Consider the following 27,891-nt stretch of genomic DNA (forward strand, 5'->3'; position numbering starts at 1 on the left):
ACTCCCTTTCGAAAATGTATGCAAATTTGCGTATTTAACCAGAGAGCATGTCAGTTGGACAGTTACATTAAAATATCAGAAACTTGGATACGTCTTAAACAAGTTGGGTACAACGGCCATTACGTCCCTGTTCACCTCAAGCGTCTCCCTTTATTGAACTATATTTGATTAGTACGACATTAGATTTACATAAAGTTCACTTGAGCACATCACAGGTTAATGGACCAATGTGATGCAAGAGACAAGTGCAACATCACTGTCCACTTTATTCACACCTTTTGTAAAAATAAGGCAAACGCAATTTAAATACATTCATATTTTATTTCATGTTATTTGTGTTCATTAAACGTACAAATAAGAGTAATACTCCCAATGGGAAAAGCCAGATTTTACACATGAAACAAACATATTTTAGGAGTGAAAATCCTTATGTCGCAAAACAAGAAAAGCAAACTTATGTTAATTTCATGAATAAAAAAAACAAAACAAACAAACAAAAAAAGAAACCCTTTGAGTAACTTTTGGCCACATTCAAAACTAAGTCAAATGACAAAAAGGAAAATATATGGTGCTGGCAATATGGCAGAAATGTAACTTCCACAGGGAGGGAAAATATAAATCAAAAACAAAGTCACTTCTGCCGATCATTGTAATGGTTAATGATCCCATAAGAATCACAGGAGGTTTAAAGGTGTTAAATGATTATCTGTCCACTCCTGGGTCTGTAAGAAGGAGGCATCTGATCAGTCGCCCGTCCTCTTCGTCCATTATATCCACCTCTGAAGCCCTGGCCCCTGAGAAACCGTCCAGGGACCCCAAACGTCTCCAGATTGCGTTTCCTCTCCTCAGCCCATGATAGTCTGAAACCAGTGGTTGACACAAAGATGCATCAGTCTATATGATTTATTCATTTTTTAAACAAATGAGAAGAGTCCACCAGATTACCTGAAATTATTATCAGATGAGAAGTTATCAAAGAAAGACTTGGCTTTGTCATAGTAGCATTTTGGTACAAAGTGATCATCCTCTGCAGTTGAAGGCAGTCCCTCTTTTACTTCATAATTTCCATCTACAAGCAGAAACATGCCAGTGTCACTACAGTAGTGGGTTATGGATTGTACAGGCAAGCTAGATAAATACATATTAAGTAGCTCCTTCAATGATTGTTGGTGCATTTACTAGTAGTAAATGACCCAAATCCTACTGTCAAAATAATGGAGAAATAAAACCGCAGCAAGAAATTTGGCCTGAATACCCGAATTCAGGTTAATCTTTGTTTAAACTGCAAGCCCTTATGACAAAACGGAAACCAATCTTTCATTATGTTAACGGAAACGTACTGGAAAATGCCATCATAACTGCTGCTATGTTGAATAAATCATGATTCCTAAAGCTGCTTTTTTCACAGTAAACAAATCAAATTTTGGGGGTAAATTTACTGGTCACATAATATTAATACTAGTATGGGTGAAGTTAAAGCCTCTTATATGGTCCAAGAAGTATTTGCCATTAAACACTCAAAAGAAAATCTAATTTGTGGCCGCTTCATCTGAACACCAACCTTTCATATTCATCCTTTCCTGCAGCTCCCTCTCCTCCTTAATAAACTGTGCATTTGAGGAATCAAAGTCAAAGTCTGTGTCAAACTTAAGAGTCGGGGATGGAAGACTAGTCACCATCAGCTGACCTCTGCCGCGGTTCCTGCGCCTTCGAGGTCCTATGGTTGGTTTTAAAATAAATGCACTCTATGTTAGGACTTTAATTATATGCAAACAGATTATCCGTTACAAAACCTGTGTATTTAATAATTACCTTGTGCTCTTCTGAGTGGTGGCCGGTTTTCGTAATTCTGCTGCCGAGTTTCCTGCCGAGAAGCGGTCACAGCTGGGGCTGGCTTCACTTAAATTATAAAATGTATACACTTGTTGGCAACAGAAGGACATGTAGAGGTCCCCGAACCCACCACAGAGAATTGTAAAATTCCTCAAAAGGTTAATTCAGGCTATTCACCTTCAATTCAGTTAGTGGAACATAACATTGTATTGTCTTACTAGTGGATCCAGTGAACCTTCTGGTCTGGGGAATCTCTACTCTAGTCCTCTGAGGCCTCCTCCTGTCCCAGCTCTCCTCCTGGGAGGCCATCAGGTCTCTTCTCTGTGGAAATCTGTCCACATGGAGGGTTTGAACAGCCTTTTCCACCATGGGGCCCCTTCTAACATGCAAGCCTGGAAGGATAGGTCCTGCATGAAAAAAAAAAAACACAAACATTTAAGAAAGTCAACAACCCATTTAAAAGCAGAGACGTCTGGGTTTATGATTAGTTTACTTAGAATAAATTTCCACTTGATGAGTTACCAAGGCCAAGAGCTGCAGCATACTGCTGATTAAGAAGAGAGCCGGCAGCAAGCTGGTTATAGGCAGGCATTCTAAGTGGGCTAAACGGACCAGGAGCTGGGTAGATCCCTGAAGGCACTGCACTAGAAGACTGAACACGTCGAAACAATTATTTTTATTTTTATTTTTTTATATACTCACTTCACTTCTCATCCTCTGCTACCATCATATGCTTTCTGTCTACCTGTATAATTGCAGGATCTGGGGGGAGGCCATGGTGAGATCTTGGAGTTTCACACAGTGTGATATCCTTGATATCACTTCCCCTGAAAGTGATGTACTCATACACGTCCTCTCTGGGTGGTGTTGGTCTGTCAGTAGGTCGTCCCTCAGTTCCAAAACACTTGACTAAAGAAACACATTTGATGAGGGAAACAAGATTGTACATGTGTTCCTGTTATGCTGATCCAGTCCAAAAAAATAAAACATGTTTCACACAGACAAACAGGCTGCAAATAAAAGGTTTACACAACTCACCTTTAGCCAGTACTACTGTGGAGTTTATTTTATCAATTGTGTACAAAATCCCTTCATAACGATTTTGGGCTTTGGAAATTAACCCTATTTTACAGCCAATGTATGGCTTGGCTGAAGCCATGCCTGGGGGGTAGTCAGGAGAGTCGCTGAACTTCTACAAAAACTCACATCACATGGCACCGTTCAAGCTTTGTCTCAACCGGAACCAATTTATACGTGTCCACAGGTGTCTTAAAACCACGCCCACTGATTGAGCTTTTAACCTCACCTGTTTGCGACAGCTGCCGATCACAGGCCTCAGTTCATCAGCATTTCGTCATAATGCTTAATATTAGCTTGACCTAGCTGTGATCATTAGTGAAAGCTATCTGAAGTTTGTATAATTCTGTTAAGATATGTTACAATATATATCGATCTCCTTTTCTTAAATGTAGAAGTTGTCACAAATACCAATACAATAAATAAATAATTATTTTATTTATTATTATGTGGTAGTCTAATTGTTGATTTCCACTGTCAAGACGTTGAAATCCAAGTACTTTAGGGTCCCCGATTTCTGGGGACATCCCCGTTTTGGATGAGCCGTTCCCCGACTAAAGCTGTCCCCGATTTTAGCGTTTTATAAACGAGAAAAAAAAGTTGCGCGCAGACGACAACAACGATTATTACGGTAGCCGGATAGGAAGCGCTAATGAGCTGAGCATGTTGCTCGTAGACTACAGCTATTACGGTAGCCGGTCGCGCTTACAGTCATAGCAGTTTAAACATGTTTAAATATGAATAAATATGTCAGAATAAATAAAACCGTAATTGTTCCCATTTCTTCATTTTAGTAATAACATTTCCTTTTTTTCCGTTTTGATCTCCGAGCTGTTAATGTCCCTGGATTTCATTTCAAAAAATCTGGTCACTTTAAAGTAGCTTAACTACTTCTGCGTCTGAGGCAACTGCTGCGGGTCTACTGGAAAAAACGGCATCAACGCAGCCATTTTGATTCACTCAGAGTCTACGACGAAGTCAGATAAATATAAAATGATTCGCTATTAGTGGACAAATCTGTAAACACATTTTGGGCAGTAAAGGAATGTTCACAGAGACTCTGCGGTGTGATACAGTCCCACCGGGTATAACGCCGTTGACTGGCGTTGTTCTCCCTCCGTGGAGCCGTCCGACTGCTCTGGCACGGAAGACTGCAGCTCGCGACCATTTGTTCCAACCTTTATTTTCTCGGACGAACCAATCACGGCACTTCCTGGGGTCACGTCACAGAAAGTGCATCCAATCGGCGCATGCGTCTCACGATCGAACGTAGCTGGGTAAAGATGGCGGCGGGCTCCGATTTGCTGGATGATGTTTTCAACACAGAGGTGGACGAAAAAGTAGTTAGTGACCTAGTCGGGTCTCTGGAGTCTGAGCTAACAGGAACAGAACACGCCAACGCAACGCCCAGGGTCCAGTCTGCAGCAAATCACGTCGGCAGCTCAGCTATAGGCAGTAATTCCAATGTTCAGGGTAGCAAAATGGGACTTTCACAACAAGAGCTTGCTAAAGCAGGTAAGATAGCTGCGCACTCCGGTTAGCTAACATTAGCTAATTTTGGTCACGTTATTGAACTGGTTTTTAGCTTAACTTGACTTCACTTGTGTGTTTCCCCAAAACTGATGCGAAACGGAGAGTTGTTCGACACCCCACTTGTTTTGATGTGTTTCCGCTACTGTAGGGACAGGAGTTCAAGGAGGTGTCAGTAACAGTACGGGGTCCCACGGTCCAAGCATGGATGGGGCAGCCGGGATCACGTCGGCGGCCGGGGGACCGAGTATGACAGCCGCTCAGAGTCAGTCCAAGCCGGGGACAGCTAGTGGAGTTGTTACGGTAGTGACGGATGCTACGTCCGGTGCTGGGAAAACCGCAGTTCAAACTTTGAATGGAAGTTCCGTGGTGATGAACTGTCATGTACCCGGAGGTGGATCAGCTGACAACAACAACTCACACCCCGCTGTCACCGTCGTCAACAACGGACCCGCGTCTGTGACCAAAGCGGTTTTGTCTGCGGCGCCAAGTGCTATTATTCGAACTACTTTGAGCGCGCAAAATGCCGCGACTCCGTCTGTGATTTCGTCCCAGCCCTCTTTTAAAACTGTACCCACGGTCACGCTTGTGAGGCCACCTATGCAAACCCCAACTGTCACTTCGCAAAGCGCAGGCAGCCCAGCCGCCGTTTTCACGTCGCCAGCCGCCAGTGTTACCAGCACGACTGGTTCTGTTGTCAACAAGATCGACTCCACAAAAACTATCATGCAGACTGGCGCTCACGTCGTGACTTCAAGTGTCTTGACGGGGACCACGGCGACCATCAGGAGTCCGACTGTCCTGCAGGGTCTGAGGACTTCAGTGCCGTCAACGATCGCCGCCACAGCTCCCGGAGGAATACGAGCTATTGCTCCGCAGATGTTGGCACCTCGACTCCCTCAGCCTCAACAAAACGCCCCAAATATCCAAAACATCCAGATCCCTGCAGGTAATGTGGTCGTTAATTTAACAGTTTAAGAGCATGTGGAAGTTTTCTGCAACACCACGTGTCGCCATAAGCTGCAGTAATTTATCAGAAACTTGTTGCTATCAAGTAGAAATTCACTTCTGTTTAGACTCCTCGAAGTTGCACTTGTCAGCAGTAAAGTAGTTTGTGAAGCAGAATTGTTTTTCTTTTGAGGCCACAAACAATTGGTTATAGGCAGACAAAGTTTTCACTGCAGAAAAGATGAAAAGCCTTGAGGGCAGCGAGCCAGCTGATTCCTTTCACATTATATCAAAGTATCATCCTGTTGCTCTGATTCTCATGACTTTGTCTTGTCTGAGACAATAGCTAACTGTTCTCATATCAGCAGCTATTCACTGTTTATCTCCTGTAAGTGTTTGCAAAGACTAAAGACACGCACTATTTAGCTCATTTAAAACTTTTTCAGCCATTGATTTTACCATCAGGAGTATGTAAGAGGTTTATATTAGTGAAATTATTGGTCCCTTGTGTGGAGCTGGTGCATTCAGTGTGAATGATCATACAATTTTAAACCTCAACAAACGTAAAATATCAACATTTTAGCTACAACAATCACAAGCATGTACTCACTTGACACATAGGTACACCAGTGAATGCCTAAAGTGTCGTGATACAACAGTCCTGCACTAAACTCCCCTACATGACTGTTATAAAGTTTAGCTTATGCTGAAATAATTTAACAAAGGTTGTAGTTCAACCATATGATCATTTTGGAGGATGTGGTTTGTGGTGCTGTTAAACTGTGTTGAATTAAACAGTGTTTCTGTTTTGGTCTATCCCGCTGAATAAATGCAAATAATAGAAACATGTGTCGGTACAACACAATTTGATAATAATGCAAACAGCACCCTCAAAAATAAAAACATAACTGAAAAATAAAAAAACATAACTGCTCTCAGTTCTTTAAAACAAATTCTGAATACTATAACTTTCATGAAGATTCAGTGCAGGACCTTTTAAACTAAAATGCTTTCATTTTCACAATGTTGTGTTCGATGCTTGGTTGTCCTCCGTGGCTTCTCTCTAACTGCTGTGTTGTAAGCCAGTGTCTTACTATGAACAAGAGTCATCCGCCTACACAGCAGACACCTGTTTGGTTGTGAATGGGTGCATAGTAACACATTGTCCCACATTGAAGTACAGCTGGCAAGAAAGAACCTATTCTCTGAGCAGCGTCGTATTAGATGCTACAATATGTAATTACATGATGCGATGTAGCTTGAAATGTTTTTGATTTATAGCACTGTGTTTGTGGCTCATTTTGATCTGTCCGTTTACCGATTGGCTGCAAATCTTACATTACTCACTGGTGATTGATGTGAGTAACTCTCATGTGAGAAACTCCACATATGCATAGATACTGGATGTTAGTGGGAGACTGACCGGGACAGAAAAGCAGTAACCTTTGACATGTTAACACCCTGTACACTTGCCACATGCAGGCATGGTCTTGGTTCGCAGTGAGAGTGGGCAGCTCTTGATGATTCACCAGCAGGCTTTGGCTCAGATGCAGGCTCAGTCGCAGTCACAAAGCGCCATGACGCCCCGACCTGCAGCCCCTGCCAGCACTCCACCTGTCCAGATCACAACTCTACAGGTACACTGACTGCTGGACACACGGACATACCTGCACACAGAAAATGTGACTCATGAGTATTAAGTAGTGATGCAACAGATGGTAAACAGTACTACCTAATTTACAACCTCATTTAGTTGCTCAGGTAACAGGCCAGTGTGATCAGTGCACTCGGGATACTGTTCATTTGTCCTTGTTGTTACATTGTTTTAACAAAACAACTTTGCTAGCCTGCTTTAAGAATTAAAACGCACACAAACATCGACTCTTAAGCATGTAGATTTTAAATTGAAAATTAAAAAAAAAAGAATTCACATTGGTTCAGTGCTCGTTATAAGCATCCCAGCACCCTGTGTTTAGGCATCAGGGTACTGGGATAGAAAAAGTGCTAGAAACACCTTGCACCCTGCATTTAGTTGGTGTGGAGTGAGTTTTCCAAGATAATATTCTTTCCTCCACCTTCCAACAAGGGTTAAAATCAGCATATATACGCATGGAAACTATATAACTGTTTTCCATTTTCACCTGTTGCATCATTTATATAGTGTTACATCTCCTGTCATGTCCCCTGGTTTTCAGCAGGCCCCCGGTGCCTCGGTGCTGGCTCGTCCGGTTACACCCACCACCATAATTAAACAAAGTTCAACTGGTCAGACCACTGTGACAACCACCACCACACTGCAGAGGCCTCCTGTGCTGCAGGTAACTATCATACATCACAGTAAACCTGGGGTTTAAATTTATCAAGCATCACCACCACAAAGGCTGGTAACTGTGGTCAGGTGAATGACTCAGTTTAATTGCATCATCTACTGTGTCTTTTGCTGTCAACGAACTATCTTTAACTATGGTACGACCAGTTTGAAACAACACATTTCCTCCATATATAATTTGACTTATATTTAGTTACGAAAATAAATGTTTTTATGTCAATAACCGTGCGACACATGATGCACACTCACCAACTGTGACTCAAGAGGTCAATGGCATCATAAGTGTCCCCACCAGACCTCTCATGTAAACATCAATCTAGATATAAAGTGCAGACCTGACCATGACCTCAGTAAAACCCAGTGAAGACGTTTGCATTGACCTAAAATCCACCCTTTTTTTTATTATTATTATTTTAAATTTCTCAGTATCTGCTTACCTCACGAAGTCAGCGGACAAATTTTGTTTCACCCTGGTCTGGTGCTGCTCAAAGGACATTTGCTCCAGTTATGATTGTTAACGGTTGTCACTAAAACAAAAAACGGGTTATTCAGAACAACTTAACAAGATTAGTCTCAAAATGTTTGAATAGAGTCTGTGTCTTTGAGGGAAGTTTGACGTTCAAATGAATTAATCTTCATCATATTTCCAGTCCTCAAGCGTCGTCCACATATTGTCCCATTACTGGAAACCGCTCTGCAGGAGATTCCTAGAAAGATAAAAATGTACATAAATCGTTTTTAAGACGAGTTTGTACTGATTTGTTATCTTGGACAAGCAGCACAGCACTGCACACATACTGTACAGCCATCTCTGACAGCATACAGTAACTGTACCCCGAAACAAGACTTGCTCCAGCTGTTATTCTGACCTTGTCTTTTTCATGTGTCCAATCTCATGACTGCGTGTTCACTGACTCATACAGAACACGATCATGCTGGGAGGAACTGCCACCACCACAGGACAGCCGCTAGGGACGGCGACCACGGTGCAGCCTGGATCCGCAGCCACAGCCGTAGCACAGAGAGTGGGGACTGGGACCCCTGTCCCTCCGACACCTGTCTCCGCTGTAAGAGAGAAGATCCTGCATGCAATTAGTCTCTCAGAACTGACATGATTCAATACACAAATTCTTAATTTTCAAGTGTTTTTGTGCCATTTCTATGCAATAACCCAGAGTAAATGTTTGCTTACAGGAAACACTGGAGAATGTAAAGAAGTGCAGAAACTTTCTGTCCACACTGATCAAGCTGGCATCTGGTGGAAAACAGTCCTCTGAGACCACAGCTAATGTCAAGGAGCTGGTCAAGAACCTACTGGTACGTCTTCCTCTTTCCATCTGCGTTATCACCGGATCGCTCCGTTTTCATCTCTGTTTTGATCCATCCTCTTTGTCGATTTTAACAGGAAGCAAAGATAGAGCCTGAAGATTTCACCAGCAGGTTGTACCAGGAGCTCAATTCTTCACCACAGCCGTACCTTGTACCTTTCCTTAAGGTGAGAGCAATAATACACCTGCATATATACGTAGTTGTAAGCCAACTATCAGTGGCTATTTAGGGTTGTCCAGGTCAGGATCAGCTGATCAAATGATTAGATTGGATTGAGAGCGCAATGAATCACCAGGGAGCAGAATATTGTTTATTTATATTCCCATATTCAATATTAAATGATTTTTATGTCTTGATATTGGCAGAATTACATTACTTTTTTAGAACCGTATATCACTCCCTGGAGTTCAAGTGATGATGACATTTTATATCCAGAATGTTAAGATCAACTTCACCGTGACATCCTGATGTTCTGCAACACTTTTGCAAACACTTTCCTGGTTACTGTCAAACACACTTGAACACTCAAACCCACTCCATGACATGGATTACACCCCTCCACTCACCAGCTGGTGCAGCTGAGTGGAGGGTTTGAAGCTTTCATCAGGATGAGTTCAAAAGCTGTAGATATTCTACACTACACCTACAAATCAGTACAGGTTTACTGTAATCACATTGCTGACATGAAAGACTTATAGCCCTCTAAACCATACAGTCTACTTCATTTAATGTCAACATACACCGATCAGGCATAACATTATGACCACTGGACCTGGCATTCATGTGAATGTTACTTAGACATGTAACACTCCTCTCAAGACAAAAGACCCAAAAAACCCCACTAACAACATCCTGTTACCAGACACCACAGGACACACTCAGAAGGCCCATGTCCATTCTCTGATGAGTCACAACTGTTTTGGAGGCACAAAGGAGACATACACAATATTTGGAAAGGTGCACATAATTTTATGCCTGATCAGTGATCAGCCCATGCACATTGTTACATTTTCTTTACAAAATAATTAGAGTCCTGTTTGAAAAGTTGCAGACCAGGTCTTGTTTAAATAGTTATAAAACCAGAGAATTAACCCGTGACAGTAATTTACTGTAGTAAGTATGAAATGCTCTTAATGTCTAAAATCAAGACTTCTACATTCACTTTACATTTAAATCCAAGCTCCTGCTGAAACTTAGTTAATTAAAACCAGAGTTTCTATAGACAGCCAGACAACGCACTCATTCTCCATTTTACATATTCAGCACATGCCCACTCTTGGTGCCCATGTCATCACAAGCCCTGTTTAGACTCAGCTGCTGGTCTGGGTCTCACTTACAAGCAATATGTCCTTATTTAGCTTATTGAGCACAAAAACATATGATATTTGTGCATTTGTAGTTCATATCACAAAAAGGAACAAATAAATACTTGATATTTCATGGTTTCCAGTTTACACAGTTTAAATTTAAATGTATGTCACTTATTAGTGTTTATATAAACTTTGGAGATGGATTTTAGATGAGAGAAAGTAGTTTGCTTATACATGCTGTCAAACTGTTTAAGAACTGGCTTCTCTGTCTACTTGTTAATAACCACATAATCAACTCTGTGAAACCTTTATAGAAACAACTCTTAAAAACGTATTCTAGGCCCTATTTCATGGTTTAGCAGCGCATGCAGTTTGATTGTTTTATAAATGTCAAAACAAATAGAAAAAGAAGCAAAAATAAGAAGCAGGATTTATCCCTAAGTGTCATACTGCACTACAACCATCTATCCTGTGAGTGATGAGCCATTGACTACATCAAACGGGACATATTCTCACTCTGTCTGTGTCCTCTCTATGTGCACGTAGAGAAGTCTCCCAGCACTGCGCCAGATGACTCCAGATTCCGAGGCCTTCATCCAGCAGAGCCTGCTGCCTCAGTCGAGTGCTCAGACGGCGGCGGCGGCGGCCCCCACGGCCCTCACCGCTGTGGTCCTGCGACCTCCTCTGTCCTCCCCCATCACTACGGCCACCAACACTGCTGCGACCAAAACCACAGTGATCAGCCTCCCCCAGACGCCTCACAGCAAACCTGGACTGGTAATTAAGCTGCTGCTGCTGGGAATGAAATACCGTATCTGAATGCAGAACCTGACCTGGCAGGAGTGGTAGTTGTGTATTTACGAGCTTTTGCATCTGTTCTGTTTCTCATTCTTTGTCTCTGAATGTGTACAGATAGTGTCCCAACCGGGGACAATGGTGAGGCCGCAGGTGACGTTGGCTCAGTCGTCCGTGGTAACGCTCAGAGGACAACCCCATAGCCGCATCATTGTGAGCCAGCCACCAGTGGTCAAACAGCTACAAACAGGTGTGTGCTCAGCAAGTACACTTCTTCCATAGTTTTCAGTCACTAAACTAAATATACATTTACTTGTGTGTCTTGGGTCGAAATCAAAAATACCCAACGGGGTATGGGTGACTCACATAAACAAAATACAGGTGGTCCCTCTGAGTCTGAGCATGGCAATTTGGCACAGTCTCCATTAATATGGTTTAACCTATGGAAGTGCTGCCACCTTGTGGTTATTGCATATAATTGCAGGACACCACACATTTTCTTATTATCCTTCTGAGTTGAGGGTAAAAATCTGACTTCACCTCTGTCCCCGTTTGTGACTTTTATTCTCCGCAGTCAAGCAGACGTTGACTCCAGTGGTTAAAGGAGTGCAAGTTATCAGTCAGGCCTCTCTCACTGTGGCTCAGAAGAACAAGCTGAAGGAAGCAGGAGGGGGAACTTTCAGGTTTGAGACAAATTTGTCCATATATTCAGCATGTCAGGAGTAAAATGCAGACTGTCCTTCAGTTACCTATTATAATGCTCATAGTTTAAAAAAGAAAACGATCATTATTCTATATGAATATATATCCTATAATTACTGATATGTATTGTACACATTATATGGGCTTATTATTATGTAAATGTTTAAAGTTATTCTAATGGTGTAATGTTTTCTTTATGGAAATGCCGTAGTTCTCTGTTCATTGTATTATTTATGCTACCATTAGTAAGAAATCAAGTTAGAAATTAGCTTGATTTCAGGAATTATATGACCTGGAACATACACAAATGAAACACATGATTGACGTTAAACTGTATAAATGTAAATAAGAGAAAAACGGTCTCCTCACTTCTTTTTTTATCTAGGGATGATGATGACATCAATGATGTGGCCTCCATGGCAGGAGTCAACTTGTCAGAGGAGAGTGCCCGAATCTTAGCAACCGGTTCTGAGCTTGTTGGCATGGTGACGCGTTCTTGTAAGGACGAGACCTTCCTCTCCACCTCGTCACTCACCCGTACAGCTCTGGAGATTGGTGAGAGATGTAGAATCAGAGGAAAATACACAGCATGTTCTTTCTGCAGGCTGAACACCTTCCAAACCATTATCCACACTCACTCGTTGTGCTGTGACAGGTAAGAAGTTTGGTGTCAGCGAGTTGGGCGCCGACGTCATCAACTACATTTCCCATGCTACACAGCAGCGGCTGCAAAACCTGTTGGAGAAGGTGTCACAAGTGGCACAGCAGAAGAACGGAACGTTCAAGGTGATGATTGATTGCAGCAATTTAGTGTGAGTGGGACATTTTCATTTTACTCATGTCCATACGTCCTTCTTTCTCACTTCCTACCACCTTCAGGAGGACGAGCGGTACGAGCAGAGCGGCGACGTACGAGCCCAGCTCAAATTCTTTGAGCAGCTGGATCAGATGGAGAAACAAAGGAAGGAGGAGCAGGAGAGAGAGATCCTCTTGAAAGCTGCCAAGGTAACAGCATTTGAACAAGGACACACATATCATTGACAGGAAGGATCTGTCACATTATCATAATTGCATGAAGAAGGCGAGCGAGTGATCTTGGGTCAGTGTCATTAATATACATTTTCTCAGCTGCTAACCATCACTAGATAACAGATACGCTGTCTAGCTACGAGTGGGTGAATGAATAAATCAATCGATTTAATAAATTGAACATATCCACCTTGAAATATTAAAATGTCCTCTATGGTACCGCAGTCTCGGTCGCGGCAGGAAGACCCAGAGCAACTTCGACTGAAACAGAAGGCCAAAGAGGTAAGGATCCACTAAAAATAAGTGACTCTCTCTGTGAATCACGATGAGTTTGTCTCTGCGATTAACCTGTGCTTGTGCTACAGATGCAACAGCAGGAACTGGCTCAGATCAGGCAGAGAGAAGCCAACCTAACGGCGCTGGCAGCAATTGGCCCAAGGAAAAAACGGAAAATGGACTCTCCTGTCAGAGGCGCCAGTGCAGAGGTGAGGACCATATATTGAACCATTTGCCAAAGATAGGTGTGTTTATTTCAAAGGGCTTATGAAGAAAACTAAATGTCATTTGTGTTTGCTTTGCTTTCTCACCCTGCAGGGCTCGGGGTCAGGCCCGTCCCAGCCCGGAGGCTCCAGTGGGTCAGGCTCCAGACAGTTCACACGCCAGCGCATCACCAGAGTCAACCTCAGGGACCTGCTCTTCTGTCTGGAGAATGAACGAGGGACCAGTCACTCACAACTGCTTTATAAAGGCTTCCTCAAATAGCACCTGCATTGAAATGACTAGTCTCACCAGTGGCATTAAGGAAGCAGAGCTGGCCGCCTCAGACTCTTCCTCCTGGTACTTTCTTAGACCGCCCACTGACGAATTAAGAGACATCTGTCTGTGGGAAGAGAAGAATCTGGAACAGAAGAGACGTCAGCTTTTAAAAGCCTCTTCAAGCACAGGCCTTTTGTATTCTCTCCAGAGATGGAGCAAATATTGGAACTCAGCACTGATTTCAGTGTGCCTCTCAGCTCGGTTTGCTCCTCAGAGACCGGTTGCACCCAACCACACATCACTCATGCACTGCCTCATGCTGCACTGGAGGAATAAAAACAACAACATCTTTAACTCAACTGAGCATTTCAGATTAGACATCCTCATTAGTGTCACTGCAGTGACATCTGTGTTGTAGCAGCAAATCTCCTCTAAGTGTTTGGTAAGCACTCTGTTTATTTAAGTGCGTAACAGAGATTTTTTAATTTATCAAGCATTTATACGGTATTTTAGCGATGCCTGTGGATTGTTTTACAGAGACTAATCTTGACTAGTCTTATCATCTGCTGAGTTGCCTTCTTAACGATTTAAGCCATACGGATTAGAATGTGTTGATCGAGTAATTTCATCCACTATTACAACTTTCTTTGCATTTGTAGAATGGGTGCTTTACTGATTTGCTTTTTTTTTCTTTGTCTTTGCTTGATTGGAGACAAAAATAATTATTTATGTGTCTTTGTTGTGCGCGATGTTCAGGTTCTATCGGAACTGTCACCAATCATGAGGTTTTTACGTGGAGAGAGTTCCTAACGCGATGGTTAAAGAAGAAAGCCAATGTTTTAATTCACATTATAGCACATACTACATGGGCTTCATCTGCTTTACATTCCTGTCAGTCATTTCGATCACCACATTTATTAACTGACCATTAAACTCAAAGAACTGACTCGCAGTGAACATCCCTTTACAAAGTAATTGTATCGTTGCAGATATTGACTTAAAAAAGTCCGCACATTTTCTGTCACAAGCTCAGAGGAGATTAAGAATATTCTTGAACAATGAAATGTTTACATTACTGAATCAAAAATGTGGCTCTGGTTGGCTTTCTTGAATTATGTTTCTGACAAACTGAGCTTACCAGACGTTTCTCTACCTGCCATCAAAATTTGCATCAAGATGCAGTTTTCTAAGTAATAGTGATGTTTACTGTGCTGTGTCCTTTCTCAAACACATTTAAGCCTTTGCTTAAGAACCGAAATGAAATGGTTGTTGCGGGGGATGTAAAGTATTCTTGTGCATTTAATTTGCGGTAATTTAAAACTACAGTGCAGAACTTTTGTCTCCCTCTACTGACAGTGAGAGTAATTACACAAACACTGTTGATTATGTGCCTCCTAGAGGACAACACCAATGGTAACAACCTGTGTTGGTTGTTGGCATTTAAACGTTTCTTGGAAGCTGTGTAGATTTTTATTGCTTCCTTAACGTGAGAGACTGAATTCATAGAACCTTGGTTACATTCATAACTTTTCACCACACTCCTAGTTGTTCTAGGCTACTCTGTAGCCTCTTGTACTGCAGAATGCAGAGAGATTTACGTGCAGCTGATTAGCTTAATCAGTATTGCATCAACACAAGGGCTTGATGTAACAGTTAATTCATTTGTAAAAGTTCTGCACTGTAGCTTAAAAGAAAGGATCTGGAGAAATGAATCCCTATACTGTTACCGATTTAAGACATTTAAATACATAGTGAATTATTTTTCAATAAGTTGTACGTCCATATTTTTATATTTATGAATAATGGTAGCTCGTGTCGGTTGAAAAGGTGCATGAACTGCAAAACGAGGACTGCACTTTGACGGATCCGTTTTCTAAATCTAGTCAATCTGACAAACATACCCACTTGATAACTTTCTATATTTTTAATGCACATACAAATTCTGGTCTTTATACCTTTTGCCATTTTATGAAAGAATGTTTATTGGCAGATTTTATTACCGTGTATATATATAAATATATATATTTGAGTGTACCATTTGTACATTTATCATTTGAGAACTTTGAATTAAAAAATTGGTCTTATTTTTCACGTATATAAAAATGTGTTAAATGAGATGAACATGACGCTTTTTTCTGCCAATATCTTGTAAATTTTGCACAGCTATTTGTTTATATGTAAATATCTGATTTAAAAAAAAGTTTTTAATTGCTATTTTATAATGGATTGAGAGAGAATGATCTCTATTAAAAGAAAAAATAAGTCAAAAATGATCTCTGTCTTGATTGTCTTTATTCCTGTGGTAGACCTGCTGCAGTCACCGATAATGATGTATTATTGAGCAAACACTTTTACAATAAATGAAACTCGGGGCAGAAAATAGCAAGAGGATCCTCGTATGTTGACTATTATGTCAGTGGTTATAAAGGTAGGGTCACCCAAAATCTTTTTTTTTTTTTTTGAACACACAACAGCAGTGGATTTTTTGCATTTTGGCATAACAGTTCACTTGGACTCAACTCATGAAGTGATTAGATTTTGGTGGTTAAAGGTCACTATGTCCTCACATCTGTCCCATTCATGTGAATGAACTGAGTCTTTTCAAATTTGGCCAACACCCTCACTTGGACAGAAGTTTAAATCGTTTAGACTCCCGTGGTCAAGGTCACTATGATGTCACAAAATACACTATACTGCCAAAAGTATTCCCTCACCTCACTATTCTGGGAAGGCTTTCCACGAGGTTTCAGAGTGTGTTTATGGAAAATGTTGACCATTCTTCGAGAACCGCATTTGTGAGGTCAGACACTGATGTTGGGTGAGAAGACCTGGCTCACAGTCTTCACTCTAATTAATCACAAACAGGGCTGTTTCTAGCTTTGTGGGGGCCCTAAGCAAGATGTTGTTTGGGGGGCCCTAGTTGGTCAAACTACAATGAAGAGAATCCTAGCCCTTAAATGGTCCACAAACATGCCCCACCTATTACACTTCATGTTATGTAATGTACTTCATTTTAAGCTGTAACAATGAAAACAAAAAAACACTAAAAAATAGTGGTTATTTAACACCACAGTCTCACACAGTCACACTCACAGCATAAAACCTGATACTAAATCAAAGTAATAACAGTTTATTCACAATAACAGTAAGTGTATTGTCCTCAAAATGTCTGCTTCCTGGCTTTTTCCCTTGCAAAGTCATCAGTGATGTCCTCATAAGACAGCCCATCTCCTGGTTGATGCTGATTATTGTAAGACCAGTGAGGCGATCCTGTCCCATGGGTGACCTTAGGTAGGTCTTGATGAGCTTCAATTTTGAGAAGCTCCTCGCTGCTGAGATTTCCAGTGCTTGATGTCCTGCAGAGGTTTTCACATTGGTTGCACAATTCCTGATCATCAAGCTTTTGGGAAATGAGAAGCACTCCAAATCTAGTTGTCACTTCACCCAGTGACTCACACCTATCCTTTAAGGATCCAACGGCTGTGTCAACGACAACATTAAAGAATGTTGCTTCTATCCTCTTCATGGCATCTACAATAGACTCTTCTGGAACCTCATAGGCAAAGTGCCCGTTTGTGCAAGTGTGCAAGTGTTTTCACTTGCAGTACAGCCTCCACATTCATTTCCTCACACATGTCTTTAGCAGAGGCCTGAGCTGAAGCAAAGCCAGTTCCTCTGTAATTAGTCAGAGATGTTTTTGCCTTAGCGAGGAGGTCAACTGCCACATCAAGCCGCATATTGGCAGACTGCAGGAGCTTGCTGACATGGTTGACATGGTTTAGAATGTCATACCATACTACTGTGCAAATGAGACATCGGTATGACCCAACCTCTTCTGCCAAACTTTGGGCTTCAACCTTGGTCAGAGCATCTGTCACTTTTTTCCCTGACCTCCAACAATGCTTCCCATATATTAGAGGCCTGGTACTGCACAGCCTCTATGCTGTTAATACAGCTCTCCCAACGTGTGTGCCACAACGAGCTGTCAAGGAAGAAGAACAAAAGAAGACAAAAACACATGGGGACTCCTCTGTTGATAATATTGATGTATAAAATAACCAGTGTCTATAATTGTGTAGTGTAGCATCCTCTATTGTTTTGATAAAAGCAGTCCATTTCTCCCATTTCCTGGAAAACGTCGCTCCTCTGAGAGAGAAGGTCATCCCTTTCATTGGACACATTTCCTTCATTCTGTCCATCCATTGATTAAGGCTTCTTTTTACAAGCAAACAATAGTATTTTATGTATTTTATGTATTTTGTGTTGTTTAAGACACAAAAATAAAGGATCATCACGTTGGTAGGAATTTTGTATCCCAGAGTCATACACACACTAATCCAAAAAGTAGAATTTTTGGGTATAACCAAAATATGGGAGTGATCTGCGTTTATGTTTCTGCACTGCCTCCAGCAACGTTCTTGTGATTGAGAGAATTTACTTTTTATAAGAGGTGTAATGAAAAATGAATCAATTTTTTCCAGCCAAATATTCTCCACTTCTTTGAACTCGTAGATGAATGTTGTGCACTCCACACGGAGCGCCAATCCTACTCTGAAATTTCTATGTTTAGTTCATTCTCCCATTATGCTTTAATGTACCTTGCGTTGTTCCCATTCGGTTTCTGTAGACCCTGATAGATTTTAGAGATTATTTTTCTATTCTTCTTTTTATAGGCTTCAGTCAGAATATCTAGCACTGTGTTGCCCTCTCCAGACAATGTTGGTTTGATTCTTTTACCATAGTAGTCTCTTATTTACAGGTATCAGAAGAGGTCTTTGTTTTCTAGTCTGAATTCCTTTTGTAACTCTGAAACTTTTACGGAGCCCTCTGGGGGTTAGTGTGCATGCGCTGTAATGCACCTAACCCACCATCATCTGAAAGCAGCGTCACTGATTCCTGGTTTGAATCTGGGTTCCAGAGCATGTCAAAGTGTTTGTTGAGACAATTTATTTTCTATGAACCCTAACGTTAACTGAATCTGGAAAGTTTCCATCTTGGTCTCCGTGTCTCTCCACCTTCCATATAAGTTTGTCCCAATGTCTGAATTGTGTTTCTGGAATCATCTGTGGGATGGATTGGAAAAGGTGTAACAGTCTTGGTAACACATTCATTTTTATAACCACAATTCATGTCTCAAAGTCCATGTTAAAGGCTGACCACCGCCTGACATCCATCTAAATATTATTATTATTAGAATTTATTTCAAATGTTGCAGTGAGATCTTTTGCCAATACCACATCCAGATATTTAACTGCCTTGGAATTCCATTTGATGTTATATTTTTATCCAATTTCTCAACCTGGGGCAAAATAAGAATTTGTGTTTTTGCTATGTTTAATTTACTGCCTGAGTATTTAGTATAGTCTTCTAATATCGACATCAGATCAGGAAAGGTCCTGTCTGGGTCTTGGAGAGTCACAATAACATCATCTGCATTGCCCTATGAGACGCTCCTAACTTCCTATATGAATTTCTTTTAAGCTGTTACTTCGTCTGATCATTTGTGACATTGGTCCAATAAATATAGTAAACAAGGTAGGGCTAAGACAACATCCTTGACGAGTTCCTTGCTGTAAGACAAAACTATCAGTTCGGTATAGGCTTTTGGCACAGACCTTGGATACATTGTATTAAGTGCTCTTGAATCCTTAGTTTCGCCAAAACCTAATACAGAAATTTCCAATTGACACAGTCAAAAGCCTTTTCAGCATCAAGACTCACTAATACCACTCTCAGGCCCTGCCTTTGGATCTGATGTATTATGTGAAGGACACGTCTAGCTGGAATGACTGAACTGGCCATTCTCGAGATCAAATTTAGCAAGAAGCTCCACCTCTTTTAAGAAATTTCCATTATTCTGCTGGTGTAACATGTTCGACGAACCTCTCAATGCAAAATTTCCCTCAGCTAGGTATTGTATGATGGAGTTTAGCGAGTCAGGACAGCTCTCCAGCGCCTCTTTTCAGCCTCCAATCGTGTCCTTTCAGCTTGGTCTATTGTCTTTCCAGTTTGTAAACACAGCTCCAAATCTTTCCAGGTTGCCATGGCGTGCTCTGGACTGCTTTCGTGACTTTTCAAAAGTGGAACTATGTTTTTCCAGTCTGTCAGTCCCTCGGTCATTATTTTTTGTTCCTTAAAGGGCATTGTTGTTGTTGTTTCATTCAGCAGTTTAGCCAGGTCTGCTTCATCCTTTCCCAATTCACTAATTTGCTGTGAAAATAATGATGGTGAAAGCTTCTGCCAACTTCCTTTTTTGGCGAATGTGAAGTCTGAACTAATCTGAAATGGCCCTCTGCCTACTACATCAGTCCTGAATGAATCAGAGGGAACTGATGGCCAGACAGCTGGATCTAGTGGCTTACCAAAAATGGACAGCTAGCCATGTAAATGTGAAGGTGAAGACGGCCTTGCTGCTTCCTGGTCAGAAGGAGATGTAATGGTCCAGGGGCTTCCTCATCATGACGTTCAGAAGATCACTCTGGCAAGTAAAATAGATCATGGGCACATATTCCTATTTTATAATTAGAAGTGATGTTGCAGTAATACAGAAAATTAAAATTAATCTGTTTTTATATTAAACATTGTGATGTACTGTGTCCCTTTAAAACTTGTATCCAATTACTAGGTTGTCTGCATTAATTTACACATTGGAATAGTTAAATAAATTAAAATAATAATAATAAACACGATGCCTAATATTTAACTTAAAATATTTATTTAAATTATGTCTGTGAAGGTCCTTAGTCATCGAGGTCATGGTAATCCAAAAGGCATTGAATTTCTACAAGTCAATTATAAAACTGTGGCACACTTCTAATTAGAGGCTAAATATACACTAAACTTAGTGAATTATTCTTAAGTGACGCTAAAATACGTGACAAATATCTGAGAGACATCTTCCACTGAACAATGACAGACCAGACTACAACAACATATTAGCCAGCTTTCATGAGGCAAACCTAAAGCTGAGTTTATGATGAACAAATCCTAGCCAGCTGGCTAACATTTATCCAGTGCTAGCTAGCTGGCTGGCAGGGTAAATAAACAAAGTTGCTAAAAAAAAAAAAAAAAAAAAAGACAAATGCTTTACCTTTATCCTTTGACCATTTTTCTTCCTCAGTTTTCTTTTTCTTCCGTTTTTCCGCGCCGCTGGGATAACTTTTTTTTAATGCCATTGCTGTCTTCTCGCTAACGGGACTGATGCGTAGCTGTCAATCATTCCCATCATACCTGTCGGCAGCCCGCTACGTCACTCGCTGTGTGACAATGCAGCAAGTATGACTTAATAATGCCACAAAACACTTATCACTGCAGTTTATTTTATTTATACAATACTTGTATTTTTAAGGATATAAGGGATGTAATAAACACACGTTACAGATAAAGACCGTGCATTTTAATTCTCCTTGGATGAGGCAGAACATGAGCAGCTTTGGGGCTCCCTGGTGGCTTGGGGATGCTAAGCAGTCACCTACTTTGTCGATAGCAACTCTGATGCCAAAGGTTTAAGTCAAGACTCTATGAAGGCCAGTCAAGTTCATCCACACCAAACTCACTCATCCATGTCTTTATGGGCTTTGCTTTGTGGACTGATTCACAGTCATGTTGGAACAGGAAGGGGTTCATCCCCAAACTGTTTGCACAAAGTCGGGAGTTCCTTTCACTGGAACTAAGGGGCCAAGCCCAGCTGCTGAAAAACAACACCACACCATAGTCCTCCCTCCACCAAACTTCACACTTGGCACAAGAGAGTCAGACAAGTATCGTTCTCCTGGCAACCGCCAAACCCAGATTGGTCGATGAAACTGCCAGATGGTGGATTGTGATTCATCACTCCAGAGAACGTCTCCACTGAGTCCGTTGGCGTTGCTTTACACCACTGCATCCGACGCTTTGCATTCCACTGGTGATGTATAGTTTGGATGGAGCTACTCTGCCGTGGAAACCCATTCCACAAAGCTCCCTACGCACTGTTCTTGATCTGATCTGAAGGCCACATGGAGATCTGTAGTGAATGACTCTGCAGAACGTTGGTGACCTCTACTCACTTTCTGCCTCCACTGAACCCGCTCTGGCTGAGTAGCTGTTGTCCCTATCACTTACACTTTGTTATAATACCAGTGACGGAATATTTACTAGCGAAGAAATTTCACAACTGGACTTGAAAAATATATTCAGATCATTTACATAAGTAAAAGATCTGAATTTATTCTTACTGTCTGAGAGGTAGATTTTAATTGACTCTTCCTCGCTGCTCAAACATTGCAATAAGATGCTAAACATTTACATTTAATCTGACTAGTGCAAACGAAGCCCAAATTAAAAAACATCTTATAAAAAGGAACATCACATGGAATACTTCAGCGTCAAGTGTTCATTTCTTCTCCAGCGCTTTGATTAAAATGATAAATTTGTGTTACTGAAATGATCATCTCTCACACAGCTTTTTATGTGTGCTCTTCAAAGCGAATTAGATCACAAACCAAAAGGTTTTCTCAGATAAAGAGAAATGCAGTGTGATAAAAAGATATCAGGTCTTTAATGTTCTCTCTGTCTCTCTCTGTGCCCTCATACTCTCCTAAAAATCCTATTTCTAATGTACTACTCTGTACTTGAAACGCATTCAGCATTGCAGCAAAGGGAGAATGATGAGGAGTACTGGTCCTCAGAATCAAATAATTGGCAGCTAGTTAGTGCTGGATGAAAGAGAGAGCCCTAAGAATTAATTTCCCTCTAACCACAAAACATAATTGAAGGATATTTTGTTTATAATAAATACAGTTTTAATATTTAGATCTGCGAATCTACTTGCCATCTCTTTTAATGACTAGTAGTGGCACCAGTAGTAATGGTAAGCTTTTTCTGATTGAGTTCAGACCAGTACTGAAGAAAAGTTTCAAATTCAGTTGAGAGGTGACCCATCACTCGGAAGTAACATTTATCCAAAGCCCAGTCAGTGGCTATGATCTTTTACCTTTGTGTATCAGTCAAACATTTCCAAACTTTTGACTCCTCCACCACAGCAGAAGACTGAAGGGGACAGTGATGTAGTAACGTTACATGCTGCAAACTCAGAGGTGTTACAAAACAAACTGTCTTCTTTTCTATATATATATATATATGTGTGTTTTTTAATCATTATTATTTGATTACAGCTTTGGCGCCTGCAGCCCCATGCTGCACAGTTTTATTGTCTACAGAGTAAAAATGAATTTCATGTTGACCTTGGTTACGGAACAGACTGCGAGTGAAGCAGAGATAAAAGCCAAGAGAAAGCCACAATTTAAGAGACACATTGAGGTTAAGCCTCTGCTGGGAGTATTTCTGAGGCTTAGAGGCAAGCAAATAGGCAAACCTAACAGCATGTGACTGAGGTGAAAAATTCTCCTATAAGAGCAAACAGTTGTGGGCTTACAGCAACAGTTCAGATCAAATCAAATCAAGCTTTAGTGTCGTTTTGACATACATACAGCTGTAATGCAGTCAGGATGAAATGGCGTTTTTCTCTGGGATCCGTGTAGTCTCAAGTGTTACTTGTCATTACGATAATAGCTCACGTCGTCATCCGAAAATGTCTCACAGTTATATAAAACCTGCACACTTCTGTCAGCATCTCTTGACTTAATACACTGATGACAAATGAGGCATTAATCACTGGGCACTTTGTCTTACCGTGTTCACAAAAATGATTCCCGAACCATAAAAGAGATATTTATGAGTTAAGGGAGAGAGTGGATGAAGCTGTTCATGGTACAATAGTTACACAGTTCCATTATCTGCTGTGACATTTTATGGATATGAGATATTTCAAAGTGATGAACTGCGCAGTTTGAAGGTGAGCTCCTTAGCAACAGTGTTACGTGAGATAAAGCACAGTGGCTCAAAATCAAACAATGCAGGCACTCTTTTCCCTCTGAACTTCCACTTTTTTTTTCTTTTCTCTCCTTTTTTTTCTCAACGCCTTTTAAGCAAATGTCAGTGGAGGAAGCAGATAAAAGTTGCGGAAATGTAGAGCACATAGGCTCCACAGGGGGGCAGTAGTGCACCACATTAGAACATTGGAAGACTGTGTCTTCTCAGCTTGTTGCAGTGTTCATGACCTGGGTCTGTACCTTTTATATAGGTTACAATAATAATACGAAGAAAATCCTAACTAGTTCCAGTTATAACAGTAATTTTGGAATGACTGCTTCAATATAACTTGTCTCCTACCAGAACAGCTGCAACATGATTTTATGCAAACACTGACGTCCCGATTTCTTCATGGAGGATTTGATGATATTTTACACGCGCATGCACACACAGACACACACAGACACACACACACACACACACAGATGGACATTTCTGAAAGGATCACACCAAAGCAGATCCTTGCATTCCTACTGATTTTGGTGGATTTGAGGCTTAGGAAGTTGTTTGTTCTGTTCCCTCTGCAGACAAGGTATGTCATGCCTGTGGACGCCCAAAACAGTTGTCTTCGTTGTCTTGATATCCAGGCATTGGAAGACTTCTAAGTCTTCTCCAATATGAGCTGTCAGGCTGTATTTGCTTACGCTACACTGGGACACCAAACTCAATTCCACGGCCCTGTTTGATTTTGCATAATGAGAGGCTGCTTGCAGCGCACAGGATCATTTCTTTTACTGACAGCTGTGAAGATGAACGAATAGTTTTCACATATTTTGTTATGTCCAAAAAGTGCAGCATGCAATGTTTAAGAACATGGTGAGTGAGACACCTCCGGGCTCCAGTGCCACTTGCCAAGTCTTGGATGTGGTTTAAATAAAGCAGACACCTGCCCTTGATGACCATAAAGGACTTTCATTCATGTGTCATCAGGAGTAAGCATGTGCAGTCACCTAAAAGCTAACATGCTCACCATGAAATGCTAACATAGTCATGTCTGTCAGTCAGCCTGAAACAAAGTTCAAACAAAGGCATCTGGACTTGTTTGAGGTTTCTTGGAGGCATTTCACCACCTCATCCAAGGGGCTTCTCCAGCTGTGAACTAATGTCTAACACATGTTAAGTCTACCATCTATACCACTTTGATGTAGCATGTTACTATGCTGGCGTTTGCCCCTTAAAGGAGAGCCAAGGGCTGATGGAAATGTGATAAATTAAGATTTTGACACAGTGACGGCGCTGGATTAAAATGTCAGAGGAACGTGTCATATTTCATTTTTCTGGCAGATGTCTTGATATTCTGCTTTAAACCACTCATGCCAACCTCAATGTGTCTAAATTATCAGAAAACACCCTCAAGAGACAATTAAGTCAGTTCAAAATGTATGATCACCTATAAAATAACTGCAAAGAGACATTTCGATCTTAGCTGAGGCAGTAGACAGGCCGACAAACCAGACAGGAGTTGTTAATATTGTGATCCAACCACTGTGGCTAAGCGACTCCTTTGTAAAATAGCCCCCATTATTCTAACTCTAATAATGTTTACTCTCATGCTTCTTTAACAACCTTGGGAAATAAATGCAGACCACAAACACTTCTTGCTGTGTATTAGCAAGGCTTTTTGCCACCGCATCACCCTTATGAAGTGAGTTTATAGTAGTAATAGACCAGGTTTTCTTCCCGCGCTGGTCTGCTGAACAATGTACTTACAGAACATAATAGTGCGATGTGCCACTGTTAAACTGTTGGTTGTCAACTTTACGACAGCAATTGGAGCAGATTGGTAAGCGCCCGCCCACAGCAATAGCCCAAGTGAAAAAAAAAGGAAACATGCTTACGTGTTCTGCAGCAACTCCACAGGAATTCAAAGCCCCCAAAGTCCAGTGCCAGAGTTTGATTTTGTTTCTGACATTTGGATGCTCTGGCCTAACAGCTGTCAGTTGCTGTGTCTTTTTAACTTTGTACAAGAAGAGATGGCCAGGATGGAAGTCAATCTGTATTAGAGAAGTATACTTTTATGACCTTAAAAACTTTCAAGACACCAAAATGAATAATTTGGAAATCAGAGCCAATATTCAACATGCTGACCAAGGGAGAACATGGCAGTCTTTGTAATATAGATTGACACAAGGGTTCAAACTCTTTCATTTGTGAGCTCCTTCAAAATGTTGTCTTGGCTGCAGTGTGCGTCAACCCTCAGCACAGTGAGCTGGAGAGACTTTTTGTTCTCTTCAACTGATCCAAGGTCAAATGAACTGAAAGCAGATGGAAGTTGTAAGACGTGAAATTACTGATAAAATGCAACAAGTAAGTACCACATATTATTTATTTTATGTCATTTATTATATATATTTTAATGCTACATCGCCTGGGTTGACTACAAGAAAGTCTACGATTCAATGCCACACACATGGGATGTCTGCAACTGTATAAGATCAACAGGAACCTAAGGGCATTCATTCACAACTCTATGGGAACGTGGAAGACAACCCTAGAGGCCAATTCAAAGCCGATTGCTCAAGTCAACATCAAGTGCGGCATATATCAAGGAGATGTGCTATCAACACTGTTGTTCTGCATAGCCCTGAATCCCCTCGGTCAGATCATCACAAAGAGCAGCTATGGGTACCAAGTGGAGCAGCAATCAGCCACCTGGTCGACATGAATCAAGCTGTACACCAAGAATGAACGAGAAACCAACTCACTGATCAACACCACCAGGACAAAGGGATGATCAGATGATGATCAGAAGATGATCAGAGCTCAAGGGGTCGACCTACCAGAGGGCAACATAGGTGATATCCAAGACAGCTACAAGTACCTCTGTATCCCACAGGCTAAAGGAAACCATGAGGATGCTGAAACAAAGTCAACCACAGCCAAATACCTCCAGAGAGTATGGCAAGTCATGAAAAGTCAGATGAATGGTAAGAACAAGATCCAAGATCCATCAACATGTATCAGGTGCCCCGCTGGGATCATAAGCTGGCAAAAGGAGGAGACAGAAGCCACAGATAACAAGACAAGAGAGCTCCTCACCATGTACTGACTGTACACTAAGCGGAAAGAGGGAGGCTGAGGACTAGTGAGCATCGAGGCCACGGTCCAGGATGAAACATCAAAAATTCAAGAAACTGGCCTCAAATGATGAGCTGCTAAGAGAATCTCTCAGGTAGCAGAAACCCGATAGGGTGGAGAGGAAGAAGAGAAGACAACCTGGAGAGCCAAGCCCCTACACGACATGTACCACAGTACATGGTGAGTGAAAGAGCTGGAATGGATGTGGAAGGTATAAGGCTAGCGTGGTCCCTGTGGTAGCAGGAGCAGTGACCCCCCTCCCCTCCAAACTGGGAGAGTGGCATGTACAAAGATACTCACCTCAACAAAAATACTCCTCCGGCAAAATCTTAAAAACAGCCTGTCAGAAAGCCTGAGCCTGAGTTTGAACACTGAATCTCAGATGTCTGGATTATACTGTATATTATCCAACAGAATCAGAAATACCAGTTTCATTTCCATGATAATAATTCAGGGAGAGAAAAATAATGAATGTCTGACTGACATTCCCTAGCTGTCGGATCTGAAAGGTATGGTTCAGGATTATAATCAGAAGTTTTTAAATACTTGCACTGTTTGCTACTTTTCGGTGGAAAGTCTTCTCTCTGTCTCTCTCTCTCTCTGTGTGAAGGAGACTGTAAGAGGAGCAACTTTATTCTTAAATTCCTCTTCTATCTCAAACTGATGTTGGAAAACAATGAGAAACTCAAAGAGGTGAAACGAACAACGGCCATAATTATCAGCTGTAATTAGAGATGTATCTGCACCACATTCCCGCAAATCATTGCTCGCCGCGTGTGTTATTAACGCCAGCGAGGAACAAAATGGTTGTTAACAGATGATTGGTTCCCTTCTGATTCTCTGACAAGAATGACACTGAGGATTTATGCTGAGAGTTTTGCTTTTCTTACTAGGTCATGCTGCCTATTAGGCTGGAACTAGCTGGTTATTTCTGCTGATGATTGACTGGTTGGAGTGTTTTTTTTGTTTTTTGTTTTTTGTTTGTTGTTGTTTTGTTTTTTTCACAGGCTTGTAAGTGCTGGACTGACAATAACCCAGTGCCTTTGTAGCTACGTGGGAGGCAGGTTCCCAAATGAAATTTTATCTAAAAGGTCAGGGTAAGCTCATGCTGTAAGGGAAACTTCATGGCATTAAATCAATCAGGACCCCGACAAGCTGTCATCGCTAACAATAACATTATAATTGTGAGCGATCACCTTCATCCCGTAATACATTTTTCTTGTGTATATCTTATAACATTGCTGCCCTCAACGAGGCAGGCGC

General features: G+C 41.3%; 2 protein-coding genes across 3 annotated transcripts; one reads left to right on the forward strand and one right to left on the reverse strand.

Moving 5' to 3' along the window:
* Positions 1-301: 301 nt before the first annotated feature.
* On the reverse strand, positions 302-3,012 carry lsm14b (LSM family member 14B). Its single transcript, XM_047605263.1, has 8 exons — positions 2,872-3,012; positions 2,579-2,742; positions 2,356-2,485; positions 2,052-2,240; positions 1,813-1,899; positions 1,562-1,717; positions 946-1,069; positions 302-860 (listed from the first exon to the last, which is right to left on the reverse strand). The coding sequence occupies exons 1-8, from the start codon at positions 2,990-2,992 to the stop codon at positions 695-697; spliced, it is 1,137 nt and encodes a 378-aa protein (XP_047461219.1). The 5' UTR covers positions 2,993-3,012; the 3' UTR covers positions 302-694.
* Positions 3,013-4,160: 1,148 nt separating this feature from the next.
* On the forward strand, positions 4,161-15,907 carry LOC125020034 (transcription initiation factor TFIID subunit 4-like). 2 transcript variants are annotated; one of them, XM_047605241.1, is made up of 16 exons: positions 4,161-4,425; positions 4,592-5,389; positions 6,871-7,025; positions 7,584-7,706; positions 8,641-8,784; positions 8,912-9,034; positions 9,123-9,212; positions 10,903-11,133; positions 11,269-11,401; positions 11,726-11,834; positions 12,239-12,408; positions 12,509-12,639; positions 12,733-12,858; positions 13,108-13,164; positions 13,248-13,367; positions 13,477-15,907. In XM_047605241.1, exons 1-16 carry the CDS (start codon positions 4,161-4,163, stop codon positions 13,642-13,644), a joined length of 2,943 nt encoding a protein of 980 aa, XP_047461197.1. In that variant the 3' UTR covers positions 13,645-15,907. The 2 variants fall into 2 exon arrangements, with proteins under 2 accessions (XP_047461197.1, XP_047461206.1); XM_047605250.1 differs by having other exon boundaries at positions 7,587-7,706.
* The last annotated feature ends 11,984 nt before the right edge of the window (positions 15,908-27,891 follow it).

The sequence above is a fragment of the Mugil cephalus genome, chromosome 1 (genome assembly GCF_022458985.1).
Source record: "Mugil cephalus isolate CIBA_MC_2020 chromosome 1, CIBA_Mcephalus_1.1, whole genome shotgun sequence".
Lineage (NCBI taxonomy): Eukaryota > Metazoa > Chordata > Actinopteri > Mugiliformes > Mugilidae > Mugil > Mugil cephalus.

What these genes read in the sequence shown, in the direction of transcription:
- lsm14b (XM_047605263.1), bottom strand. Translation starts at nt 2,992, where the DNA reads ATGGCTTCAGCCAAGCCATACATTGGCTGTAAAATAGGGTTAATTTCC. An exon ending in GGAAAGGATGAATATGAAAG is followed by an intron (nt 1,070 to 1,561) that starts GTTGGTGTTCAG and finishes TTCTGCTTGTAG; the next exon opens with ATGGAAATTATGAAGTAAAA. An exon ending in TCATCTGATAATAATTTCAG is followed by an intron (nt 861 to 945) that starts GTAATCTGGTGG and finishes CACTGGTTTCAG; the next exon opens with ACTATCATGGGCTGAGGAGA.
- LOC125020034 (XM_047605241.1), top strand. Translation starts at nt 4,161, where the DNA reads ATGCGTCTCACGATCGAACGTAGCTGGGTAAAGATGGCGGCGGGCTCC. An exon ending in CCGTACAGCTCTGGAGATTG is followed by an intron (nt 12,409 to 12,508) that starts GTGAGAGATGTA and finishes GTGCTGTGACAG; the next exon opens with GTAAGAAGTTTGGTGTCAGC. An exon ending in TGAAACAGAAGGCCAAAGAG is followed by an intron (nt 13,165 to 13,247) that starts GTAAGGATCCAC and finishes CTTGTGCTACAG; the next exon opens with ATGCAACAGCAGGAACTGGC.